Genomic DNA, 13612 nt, shown 5'->3' with positions numbered 1-13612 from the left:
AAAAAAACAAACAGCACATACTTACATTCTGGTGTCCGTCAAGTCCCTTGCCGTCTGCTTCCCGCACTGTGACTGCCGGCCGTAAAGTGAAAGCAGAGCACAGCGGCTGTGCTTTCACTTTCACTTTACGGCCGGCAGTCAGTGAGTGCGGGAAGCAGACGGCAAGGGACCTGACGGACACCAGAATGTAAGTATGTGCTGTTTGTTTTTTTTACTTTTACGCTTGTAACCAGGGTAAACATCGGGTTACTAAGCGCGGTCCTGCGCTTAGTTACCCGATGTTTACCCTGGTTACCCAGGGACCTCGGCATCGTTGGTCGCTGGAGAGCTGTCTGTGTGACAGCTCCCCAGCGACCACACTACGATTTACCTACGATCACGGCCAGGTCATATCGCTGGTCGTGAAATCGTATAGTGTGACGGTACCCTAAGCCTTAGGAACTCTGAACAGTACTTGCCTCGATCTTTGATTTTTTTTTTAAAATTCAATAGCCACCTGTAATGTTGGACCGAGTTGACCATCACTAAGTAGTCGTCCAAATAAGGGATGATCAAAATGTCCTGTTGTGTCAGGTGCACCATTGATTTCGCCACTAGTTTGATAAACACACGAGGGGCTACCGACAAGCCGAAGGTTAGTGTCTTGTATTGAAAAAGATTTATTTTTCGTTTTATGGAGACTTCTACCCTGAGGAACTTTCGAGAGTCTTTGTGTATGGGAACGTTATAATATGCGTCCTTCAGATCCAGGACAGTCATAAAGCACTTGGGAAACAATATTTGATGGCTGATTTTTATCGATTCCATCTTGAAAGTTTGAGTTGTTACATACTTAATTTTTTTTCAAATTTATAGTTGTCTGGAAGGACCTGTCTGTTTGTTTACCAGAAACAATGGAGAGTTGAATCCTTCCGTCCTTTCTGAAGGAGGGACCTCCTGGAGGACAGCTTTGCCCACTAAATCCAACATCTCATGTTCCAAGGCCCTTTGTTCCTCCGGGGAAGATTGTTTGGGAGTTACTACAAAGGTCTGGGGAGGGAATGAACGAAAGTCTATCTTTAGGCCTGACTTGATTAGGCTTATTATCCAGGGACTGTTGGGAATCTTTTCCCAAGCCAGAGAGAAGCGGGATAGTCTGCTCCCCACCTGGGAAGGACCATCACTCGTAGGGCTTCCTATCATGATAGGAGCTTCCAAAGAGAAAACCTTTATCTTTCTTTTTTTTCTTTTTCCCCCTTTCCCATCTATTCTGCTCCCTCAGAGGTCTCCTACGGAAACATTTTCTGCTTATATGCAGTGGTGGGCAGGTAAGGGAAACCCTTTTTCTTATTCCATGCCTTCTGAAGGAGGTCATCTAATGTCTCCTCAAATATAAAATTTTCTTCACAGGAGATGGAGCATAGTTTTGATTTAGTCTGTATTTCTTCAGGCCAGCATTTAAGCCAAAGTGTTCTACGGGCTGCGTTAGAGAGAGCTGCAGACTTGGCCGCTAGTCGAACAGAGTTGGCTTATGAATCCGCCAAAAAAGCTGCAGCCTCCCCACATTAAGGGAATAGACTCTAGAATCCTGTCTCCTGATACTCTTCCTGGGGCTGTTTTTCCAACTGGTCTAGCAATATCATTAGGGATCTAGAGGTGCAGGTTGCTGCTATAGCAGGTCTTAAACCCCTCCTGATGCTTCCCATGTGCCTTTAAGGAATATATCTGCCTTTTTATCTAGAGGTTCCTTTAAATCCTTCATATCCTTAAAGGGAGGGTAAATTTTTTGTAGGCCTTTGCTACTGCTACATCCAAATTTAGGGCTTTATCACAGGATGCTGATGCTACATCCTCAAAGCGATATTTACGCTTGAGGGACGGTAGAGAAGAGTTCTTCATATCTGGTTTATCCCATTCCTTTTTAATCAGGGCCTGTATGTTTTCATTTAAGGGAAATGAACTCCGCTTTTTTTGTTCTAATCCCCCAAACATCACAACTTGCAGTTTTTTACAGGCGAGGGTCCATTACTCCCATAGTGGATCTCACTGCTTTAACTAGACGTTCTATTTCTTCTAAAGGGAAACAATGGTGCCACCCTACTTCTTCGTCTGAGCATGAGGAAGCATCAGACGAACCAGAGTCTTTCTCCACAGAGCTAACAGACTCAGATTGGGGGTGCTTACTGGCTTTCTGTTCCATGACACTACCCCCCCCCCCCCTTGTGAGAAGGATCTAAAAAGGTGCTTTCACCCTCCATCTTGATTACTGATCTTAGTTCGGAGGCAAAGTTTGGGGTATCCTCACATAGCACTTGTTATATGCATGAATAGCAAAGTCTTTTATCCCAGGTGACAGGTAAATCTTCCTTACACATTGGGCAACTTCTGTGTTTGGTCTTCGCTAAACTTTTTCCTCCCTGAATAATGAAAGAGAAAGGAGACCCCAATTACAAAGTGATCTTTCACAAACATCACTCACCAATCAGGGGCAGCCGCGGATACCGGTTTTGGTGGAGGAATAAGGTTCACTGATGGGCCTTTTGAGGTTGGAGACTTGTCCGTGCCAGAGCGCATGCTGTGCTGGGTGGAATGGCTGTTGGAACGTCCACTATGCTTGCCTGAAGAATCATGCTGTCGTCTCCTTGGCTGTTGCTGCTGCTGCGGTTTGCTGTACTGTGCCTCCATCCTACAGGGGACTGACAGCTGCAAGGAGAGTCTCACCCGGCTCCCTTTTGAAAAAAACGCCAGGCATCTCCTGCACTACTTTGGGTTCCATCCCGGAAGTTCCTCCTTGTCATGTGACCCCTAGCCGCGTCATCAGGGGTCAACTTCGGTGCGTCCCACGCATACGCAGACTGGACGTCCAGAGGCCCAGCACAGGAGTATGGTGGGGTGAACTCGCTCCCCCCTGCTCACCCTGAAACACTGCTTGGTCACAGCAGTGGTGGCTTCAGGACACCGAACCAGACATGGCAGGGGCATCCAAGCTGCCTGTACCGGTCTGGCCAGGCCCAGACACCCTCTGGTCTTCTTGTCTTCTGACTTCAAGTATGCCTGAACTGCAGGTTCCCTGTCAGGGACAGGAAACCAAACTGATGCGAGTGAGGGGTACCGCCCTTTTTATCTGTAGGTTTCATGTCCCTGAAGGGAGGATCCTCTTTCTCTCTGTGATGCTGTCATTGGGGGGGGGGGGAGAGGGAGGAGAAATTGTGAGCACTGAACAGCTTATTGGAGTGATTCTTTAATCTGAACTGATTGCCATGTGGGAATCTGTTCAGAGAACAGTGCTGAAAAGGGGGATCAGAACTGCTGTAGAAAGGAGCTCTTTGTATGGGAACTAGTTCTGTTCTACAGGCCCATCATGTTGCATCTGTGGTTATCGAGAGGTTAACAGTATATGTGGAGTGAGTTATCTTTGAAGGGCCAGTATAGGGCACATTAAGGCTAGCCTGTGAATGGTGGCACCATTTGCTGTTTATTTTAGGGTGACCACTTATGTAGCAATACCAGGACAAAGATTAGGAAGTTTGAACACTTCTATAGTCCTGACATACTGATAAATCTCACACTATGTAATAGAAAAGCCAGATTACTTACTGGTAATGCTTTTAATGAGTCCACGACAGCACCCACATGAAAGAGAGGATCCGCCCATAGGAACATGAAACCTACAGAATAAAAAGTCCCCCACTCCTCCTCAGTTTAGTTTTCAGAGTATGAGAGGAACCGCAAGGTTTTAGTCCAATTCATATCAGATAATGTCAATGCCTTAAAATACTCTATACAGCAATTTATTTGTCAGTTTAAAAGGCAGAAACAGTGTATGACTAGGGAGGGTAGTGAATGGATGCTATCGTGAACTCATTAAAAGAGCATTATCGGTAAGTAATCCGGCTTTTTACCCTTCGCCACGACAGCACCCACATAAGAGACTTTCAGAGAACCGTCACCTGGGTGGGATTACTGTGCTAAGGACAGCTCTACCAAAGGCCAAGTCAGAAGATGTGAATAGATCGAGTCTATAATGGTTGTAAAAAGTAGGTGTCGACCAGGTTGCGGCCTTACATATTAAATCAATTGGCACGTCTGCTTTCTCCGCTCAAGAGGATGCCATGGTTCGCGCAGAATGTGCTCTTATGCCCTCCGGAGGAACTTTGCCTTTTGACGAATAAGCCAAGCAGATAGTTTCTCTGATCCACCGGGATAAGGTAGCTTTTGTGACCCCCACGTCCTTTCATTTGGCCCTGAAAGGACACAAACAGAGCCCTACTCTGTCTCCGTGCCCGAGACCTTTCTATATAGGTCTAGATGGCTCTTTTAACATCTAACGTATGGAACATTTGTTGTTCTGGAGTTACTGGAGCCTCAAAGAAGGAAGGAAGAAATATTTCTTGTGACTTATGATAGCTAGATGCGACTTTTGGATGGTTTGAGGGGTCTGGTTTAATTATTACCCGATCTTGGAATACTAACAGGAAGGGTGGGTCTATGGAGAGGGCCAGGATATCACTGACACTTACGGCTGATGTTAAAGATACCAACAGAGCTACCTTATATGTCAAGATATTTAAGGGAATAGAATCTAGCGGTTCAAATGGAGAATTAGTTAAGGCATCGAGGACTAGGTTCAAAACCCATGGAGGTACACATGGAATGTGGACCAGGTTACTTCGCTCACATGCCCTAATGAATCTTGCCACCCATGTATCTCCTGCTATATTGCACCCATACAGGGCCCCTAAAGCTGAAACCTGTACTCTTTATTATTATTATTATTATTTATTGTTATAGCGCCATTTATTCCATGGCGCTTTACATGTGAGGAGGGGTATACATAATAAAAACAAGTACAATAATCTTAAACAATACAAGTCATAACTGGTACAGGAGGAGTGAAGACCCTGCCCGCGAAGGCTCACAATCTACAAGGGATAGGTGAGGATACAGTAGGCAAGGATAGAGCTGGTCATGCAGCGGTTTGGTCGATTGGTGGTTACTGCAGGTTGTAGGCTTGTCGGAAGAGGTGGGTCTTCAGGTTCTTTTTGAAGGTTTCGATGGTAGGCGAGAGTCTGATGTGTTGTGGTAGAGGGTTCCAGAGTAGGGGTGATATGCTCTTAAGGTGTTTACTGACAACCCCAGCTCTCGGCCTTTCTGTAAAAATTCTAGGATGGCCAAGATTGTCTAGTGAAAGGTTCAGTATGAAAATTTAAGAATTTTTTCCACACTCTGCTGTATATTAACGTAGAAGACAATATCACTGGCAAGCATAGTTTAGAAAAAGAGTTGAAGGAAAACCTCCACTAATCATACACCATACGAAATAAGGTAGATATAATTACTTCTACATCTTCTCATATGGACTATAATAGGAGCTAACTGCAACCACAATGTGCAAACAAACCAAAGAACAAAACAACAGTCATAAAGCCCATAAAGAGTAACAAAGTCTAAATCTTTAGTAATAACATTGAAACAGGAAAAAAGGGGCCAGTAGGGCTAAACAGAAGTAAAATCAGATGTTAACAGCATCCAGAAGAAACAGTAAGAGTTTTTGCAGAGTCGAAAGTAAGAAAAGGGCGAATTCTAGAAATGTTTTTGAGATGCAGATAAGAGCAGCGAGCCATTGATCGGATGTGGGGGGGGGGGGTGAATGAAAGCTCGGAATCAAGTATGACCCTAAGGCAGCGGGCATGTTGCTTTGGAGTAATGGTGGAACCGCACACGGAGATGGCAATGTCAGGCAAAGGTAGGTTAGTAGAGGGAGAAAACACGAGGAGTTCAGTTTTTGACAGGTTCAGTTTCAGATAGAGGGAGGACATGATGTTAGAGACAGCGGTAAGACAATCACTGGTGTTTACTAAAAAGGTCGGCGTGATAACAGGAGAAGAAGTGTATAATTGGGTGTCGTCAGCATAGAGATAGTACTGGAAACCAAATCTACTGATTGTTTGTCCAATAGGGGCAGAATACAAAGAGAAGAGGAGGGGGCCTAGGACTGATCCTTGAGGAACCCCAACAGTAAGGGGAAGGTGAGAGGAGGAGGAACCAGCAAAAGATACAGTGAAGGAGCGGTCAGAGATAGGAGGAGAACCAGGAGAGAACAGTGTCCTTGGGGCCGATGGAGCGGAGCATAGTGAGGAGCTGATGATCCACAGTATCGAATGCTGCAGAGAGATCCAAGAGAATTAGCATGGAGTAGTGACCATTAGATTTAGCTGTTAGTAGGTCATTAGAGACTTTAGTGAGGGCAGTTTTAGTAGAGTGTAAAGAGCGGAAACTAGATTGAAGAGGGTCTAGAAGAGAGTTATCTGAAAGATAGCGGGTAAGACAGTTAAGACGGGAGTGGACCAGGGGCTCGAGGAGTTTAGAGATGAAGGGAAGATTAGAGACAGGTCTATAATTAGCGGCACAGTTTTGATCGAGGGATGGTTTTTTTAAGTACTGGATGTATGATGGCATGCTTAAATGAGGATGGAAAAATACCGGAAGTGAGAGAAAGGTTGAATATTTTTGTTAGGTGAGAGGTGACAGCCGGGGAAAGGACATGAGGAGATGTGACGGAATGGGGTCACTGGTGCAAGTGGTTGGGCGAGAAGATGCAAGGAGCCGGATTACTTCTTCTGTAACTGGTTCAAAGTCAGAGAGTGAACTAGATGCAGTGGGAAAGGGAGGACAGTGCATGGTATGAAGAGATTGGGAGATGATTTCCTGTTGAATGTGGTCATTTTTTTCTTTGAAGTAATTGGCCAGATCGTCAGCGCGGAGATCTGTGTTTGGGGCCTGCACTCTTAGGCTGCCGTCACACTAGCAGTATTATGTCAGTATTTTACATCAGTATTTGTAAGCCAAAACCAGGAGTGGAACAAATAGAGGAAAAGTATAATAGAAACATATGCACCACTTCTGCATTTATCACCCACTCCTGGTTTTGGCTAAGAAATACTGATGTAAAATACTGACCAAATACTGATAGGGACTGGAAAGTGTCAAAGAGACGTTTAGGCTGTGTGCACGCGTTGCGTTTTTTTCCGATAAAAACGCTATAAAACCGCAAAAAAAAAAAAAACTACATACAATAAGTATCCCATCATTTAGAATGAATTCCGCATGTTTTGTGCACATGATGCGTTTTTTCCGCGAAAAAAAGCGCATCGTGGTAAAAGCCGCAGCATGTTCATTAATTTTGCGGGTTTTTTTTGCGGATTTCCCACTACAAAATGCATTGGGAAATGTCCGGAAAAAAACGCGGCAAAACCGCATGCAGATTTCTTGCAGAAAATGTCCGGTTTTTCTCAGGAATTTTCTGCGAGAAATCTTGAACGTGTGCACATAGCCTTATAGTTATTGGACAGCGAGGTGATGAGGGTGTTGAAATAGGTTTGTTTGGAGAGGTGAAGGGCAGAGTTGTATGTTTTTAGCATGAACTTATAATGGATGAAATCTTCGGGTAGATTAGATTTTCTCCACAGACGTTTGGCGCGCCTGGAGCACCGCTGCAGGAAACGCGTGTGCCACGGTTGTCGCCGTCTGTGCTGAGTTGTTTTATTTATAGGAGGAGCAGCTTCATCCATCACTAAAAGGATAGCGTCTCTTAGAGTATGACGGTAAAGATCCTCGCAGGTTCTGCTTATCCCATTCCTTTTTAATCAATTCTTTTATAGTTGAGATTACCGGAAAGGTTCTATGTTTTTTCTGGGACAACCCGGTAAACATTATGTCCTGTGCGGACTTAGATCCTTTTGAATCAGGGCATCCCATCGTATTTCTGACGGATTTAACTAAATTATCTATACTACCGTCTGGAAGGCAAAGACCACCTTCATATTCTTATGAACTCGATTGGGAATTTGGAGTGTCAGAGGATTTATCCTGCGCATCATCTGAATCTGAGCTGGCCACTGGTGAAAGGGATTTAACTTCTGGCCTGCCCCAAAGCCTGTATTTCTTCCCGAATTATGGCCCTTACGTCCGTTGGCGTCATTATCCTTTCTTCCCGTAAGGTTAGACTGATGCAGTCGGGGCATAATCTTTTAATATACGAATCTGGGAAGAGCTGAGTGCATAGGGCACATTCTTTATGTTTGGACTTGTGTGTCCGTTTCTTAGTCTAAAAGAAGAGGGGAACATAGGAGGAATAGATCAGCTTATAGGAAGAGGATTTTTTTACACTCACCCAGTGAAGCTGAAAGGTACCGGTTCTGGAGGCGGGGACACCCGGGTCTCAGGTAGTTCGTCCTTTCTACCTTGCTGCCTGCTAGGCCGACCACTGCCCTTTGCACTGCCGCTTTTAGCGCTTCCCTCCTTGCTGGGAGGACGCTGCGCTGCCGTAGGTAGGTGCACTCCATCAGCCGGTGAAGCCATGTTACACACACCGGCTTTGTCGGGCGCCGCCATTTTTAAATTTGGCGGTCACTTCCGGGTTAGACGCTCCGCTCTCCTCACTGTGCGGCAGCCACTGCAAGTTTTGAAAAAGCCACCCGCTGCAGCGCATGTGTCCTCATGGAACCAGGCAGCCCACCCCGGACCTGGACAGACGAGGGGGGAGGCTGCAAGCAGGGGCTCCCCCAGCGCTGCATCTGGTGCCGCAGCCTCTACTGTTCCCTCGGACACCACACAGGCGGATGCTTTTGGCCCAGAAATCCTCTTCTTACTGCAGGTATTGTGGGATTCCTATAGGAACAGGAAACTTAAACTGAGGAGGAGAGGGGGACAGCCTCTTTTTATTCTGTAGGTTTCCTATTCCTATGGGCGGATCCTCTCTCTCATGTGGGTGCTGTCGTGGCAAAGGGTAAAATTCAGAAGACTGACTTCATGGATCTGAGTCTCCATCCACATCGAGACGGATCTGTGTATGACCGACATGTTTCTGACTGTAAAGGTCATGGTGCATATTGTGTAATCCTAACAGATCCGGATTGATCATTTCTTTATAACCCCATGTAACACTTCTATATCTGACACATCCTGACTGGGAGCATGTGTATATTTTTCTAGATAAGGCTCTAGTTCCAGGGTTTCTAGTCCTGCATGTATCTCAGTGGTAATTCTTGAAGTAATAATCCAAAATTTGTGGTGAACCTCATTCCATTGCAGAAACCTTTCATAGGTTATTCCAATAGGCATCACTTATAATTAAGTCCCTCATTATTATCAGTGGTATATTGAAGAATTGTTCTAGAAAGGCGTGTGTGTAGAATATATTTTTTTTTACTTGACACTTTTAGGGTGTTAACCAGTTTATTAATTTTTCAACAAAATCCCATCTTAACATGACTATTTTTTTTTTTTAAGAGAACTTCCCCCCCCCCCCCCCCCCATTGACAATAGTTTTATACTGACGGAATTCCTAGACTTCTGCATATGGCTATCACAAAGGCCATGATTAGGTCTTTGGTTTGCATAGGAAACCTTCAGCATTGCTGTAATGGTAAGGCAGTTTGCATTAAGGTTCAAGTGCGAAAGATGTAGTATGTCATGGGGCTTAAAAGAAACGTGACATTATATTGTAAAATCTCTTCACTTTCACGCTGCATCACAGCCATTTGGACAAAGTGAGAGAACTGACCCAATGTGCGTAGTAAAAGGCCATGTTCACCTTGAGAATTGGTCAGTTTTTTCATCAGCATTTGTAAGCCAAAACCAGGAATGGGTGAAAACTGGAGAAATGGTGCAAGTGTTTCTGTTATACTTTTCCTCCGATTGTTCTATTCCTGATTTTGGTTTACAAATACTGAGATAATATACTGACCAAATACTGATAGTTTGGCCACTTTCACACTAAGATTTCTCATTTTGGTGCTTACAGGGGACCTGTCAATTTGAATATAGCTTATCTGCAGGCCAGATTTTATAGAGCAAGAGGAGCTGCTTAGATTGATAGACATTTTTGTGTGAAAATTTTCATTACAACTTGTATTCTTTACAATTTCTGGTGTTTGTATGCATACGAGTCCAGTGAGCCGTCCAACTCAGTGATTGACAGTCTTCCCAATATGACTACAGAAACTGCTGTCAGTCACCGAGTAGGACCGCCCACTGTGGATTCGCATGCATACAAACACCAGAAATTTTAAAGAATGGAAGTTGTGCTGAATCTTTTCCAGTAGACCTATATTTCATTCTGCATGGTTCCTCCTTGTGTATATACGGTGTCCACAGATCAGACTATGTAAAAAGTGACAGCTTCTGCACAATAGCAAAACATATTGAAATGGAATTATGGCACTAAACTGCGTTAGCTAATTACGGCAGAACAGGCAAACTGCATAAAATGAACTGGATAATCGGAAGGGAATCTGTCACCTCAAAATTTGCCTATAAGCTGAGGCCACCGGCATCAGGGGCTTATCTACAGCATTCTGTAATACTGTAGATAAGTCCCTGATGTAACCTGAAAGATAAAAAAAACAAGTTAGATTATACTCACCCAGGGGTGTTGCGGTCCGGGTCCAGCGCCTCCCATCTTCATACGATGACGTCCTCTTCTTTGCTTCCTGCCACGGCTCCTGCGCAGACGTACTGATTTGCCCTGTTGAGGACAGAGCAAAATACTGCAGTACGCAGGGAAAGGACAGAGAGGCTCGGCGCCTGCGCACTGCAGTACTTTACTCTGCCTTCAACAGGGCAAATCAGTACGTCTCCGCAGGAGCCATTGCAGGAAGCAAAGAAGAGGACCTGGGTGAGTATAATCTAACTTGTTGTTCTGATCTGTCAGGATACATCTGGGGCTTATCTACAGCATTCTGTAATGCTGTAGATAAGCCCCTGATGCGGGTGGCCGCAGCTTATAGGCAAATTTTGGGGTGACAGATTCCCTTTAACTGCCTACAGTCTTACCAGAACGTCTCTTGATGACACAGTATTGGCTCCCAGCAGTGCTCACCTCTCCAGTCAGCAGCTCTGTGATCTCGCTTGCCAGTTTCAGGATCTCCTGATAATCCCTTCTCTCATGTTTTAATGAGTGAGGTGTAGACATCCTAATAGGATCCTGGGTTCTGCTCCATTCTTCACCCTCATCAGTTATGTTCTTCACCACTATGTAATCCTGTGCATGGAGGGAGACATTGATTACACATTCCCATCACCTCTCCGGACATGTCCATGCATTATAGAAAGATACATGATATGATTTCCAGATCCTCTCACCTCTCCGGTCAGCAGGTAGATTATCTCTACGGTGAGCCTTAATATTCTCTCCGTCATCTGTTTCCCATCTTCATCCATCCTCAATACATCAGTCAAAAAAATGCCTATTTTTTGTTTAAGGAAACAAAGGGAGAGCAAGTCCAATATGAGCCATGTAGTCAGAACATCCTAAAGTTTAGCCAGTCAGGTTTTGTGGCGACCTTAACTAGGTGGGCATCATAACCGAGCTGGGTTATTTAACCCCTTACTTGCCACAGCAATCAAGATTAAAAGCGGGGGCTCCCTTCCTCTTTTAACAATCTAGATGCCACTGTTGCATTCAACAGTGGCATGTAAGGGGTTATATAGCCCTGCTTGGCTCTAGAATCGATCAAGAGCAGTGTAACCGGGTATCGGCTATCATATACAGCTGACAACTGCTATGTTTTGGCTTGTTAAAGGGGGACCCTATATACTTAATCCTCAACATAACTTTTGTATGGTCCTGAGGAATAAGACCCCTTAATGACCACCATTAAAAGGAATATCGGCAACCATTAAAGGGGCTGGTAATGGTATAACAAAGGTTAAAGAATAAACATGTTGTCGTTAGGGCTCATACTTGCGTGAAATACGGCCGAGTCTCGCAGGTTAAAACCCGGCTCTGCGGCCTGCACTCCAGAGCGGAGCGTGCGGCCGCACAGCAATACATGGAGCTGCACGCACCGCTCTCAAGTGCCGGCGGCAGAAGTATGAGCCCTTACGGTGTCTAAGAGATTTGTACTGTCTTCACAGATTACTCAAGTCCCATCAGACACTGACTGCCGCTGGCCACCGTGTCAGATGTGCTGTAGAGGGCTGTGCAGCTGACTGGCGCTGCAAGTTACTAGTTTACTGACTCTGCTATAGCTAGAGATACGTGCAGCGCTGCTGCTATAAGGCTATATACACACGTTGAAGATTTTGCTGCGGATCCGCAGCGGATTTAACCACGTAGAAACGCTGCAGATCCGCAATCTGATGTACAGTACAATGTTAATGGGAAAAAAAATGTGCAGACGGTGTGGAAAAATCAGTGCGGAATTGCAGCAGATCTGCAGCTGCGGGTCCGCAGCAACTCTCCATGCATTTACAGTACAATGTAAACCTATGGAATCCGCAGTACCCATGTTGCAGAAAAAAAAAGCGTGGAAACGCTGCGGGTTACATTCCGCAGCATGTCAATTCTTTGCGTATGTGCACACGGTGCGGATTTGCTGCGGATCCGCAGCAGATTTTAGCTGCAGATCCGCACTCTGATGTACAGTGCAATGTGAGTTAATGGGGAAAAAAACGTGCAGACGGTGTGGAAAAATCAGTGCGGAATTACTGCGGATTATAAAGAAGTGCATGTCACTTCTTTTGTGCGGATCTGCAGCGTTTCTGCTAGTGGCAAAATCTGCATAAAATCCGCAGCAATTCCGCATAAAAACAGCGGCTGCAGATTCTGCCAGGAGCTGCGGATTTTGTGCAGAAAATTCTGCACCTCTTTTCTTACGTGTGCACATAGCCTTTGTGCGGATTCCGCTGTGGTTTACACCTGCTCCACAATAGGAATCCGCAGGTATCCACTGCAGTGGAATCCGCACAAACTCCGCATAAAAACCGCGGTAAATCCATAGGTTAAACGCAGCGCCTTTTACCTGCGGAATTCTAAATCCGCTGTGGAAAAATCCGCATAGGTAAATTCTACGTGTGCACATAGTCTTACAGGACCGGGTACACAGCACCGGAATTACACTGCAGCAAGTCCCGCTGTTCCTGACCGTCACTCACCAGTGTCGTCACCTACTGCTCAGCCCGGCCCTGCTCACTCAGCTGGAAGATCTAAAGGACCTTTCATATCATGCTCAGGTGATCAGTCACATGTGTGGGCGGAGACAGGCTCAAGTACGTGCCGCTTGAGGAGAAGGACCTTCCGTGAGGTCATGCGCACGTGATCGGTCACGTGCGTGAGGAGTCTGTGTGTCATGCTGCAGGCACTCTGCAGGTGGCGCTCTTGCTCCTGTCGCAATGTTGTGTGCAGATAGCAGAGCCTCATTCCGATGTATATGTGCTGCGGGTTTCATGGTTAAAAAACGCAGCTGTTAGTCTGTGGGCTTGTTCACATCTTGGCCTTTTTTTTTGCTGGCCTTATTGACGGTCTATTTTTGCTCTGAGTGAGTGCGCATGATGTGTTTTTCTGGCAGGCGCTCGCTGTAAGGCCGGGTTCACACTGCGTTTATATGGCACGTTAGCTGGACTACGTTACACCGCGGCATAACGCGGTGTAAGGTAGTCTGTTAACGCCGCCATTATCCCCTATGTCAGACGCATCGCTAGTGCACGCCCACAATGGGCGTGCGCTAGCCATGTGCCGTCATTGAGTGACGGACCCTGGGACGCAGGCTGCAGCGTTTCCGGGTCCGTCACTGTTAGAGCTAGCAGACGCTCTATCTGCGCTATCTGCGTTAGCGAAATTCGGCACTTG

General features: G+C 45.7%; 1 protein-coding gene across 1 annotated transcript in view; it reads right to left on the bottom strand.

The window, feature by feature from the left end:
- The window catches only part of LOC138667076 (oocyte zinc finger protein XlCOF7.1-like), a 29259-nt gene extending 16244 nt beyond the window's left edge, over positions 1-13015 (bottom strand). The window contains exons 1-3 of the mRNA XM_069755349.1: positions 12919-13015; positions 11125-11228; positions 10862-11023 (exon numbers count right to left, since the gene is read on the bottom strand). Coding sequence (XP_069611450.1) covers positions 10862-11023; positions 11125-11202 — 240 coding nt within the window. The 5' untranslated portion in view covers positions 11203-11228; positions 12919-13015. The remainder of the gene's footprint in view (positions 1-10861; positions 11024-11124; positions 11229-12918) is intronic.
- Between the last annotated feature and the right edge of the window lie 597 nt (positions 13016-13612).

The sequence above is a fragment of the Ranitomeya imitator genome, chromosome 2, assembly GCF_032444005.1.
Source record: "Ranitomeya imitator isolate aRanImi1 chromosome 2, aRanImi1.pri, whole genome shotgun sequence".
Classification (NCBI taxonomy): Eukaryota; Metazoa; Chordata; class Amphibia; order Anura; family Dendrobatidae; genus Ranitomeya; species Ranitomeya imitator.
Note: the sequence above shows the minus strand (reverse complement) of the source record. Positions and strands in the feature narration are given on the sequence as shown.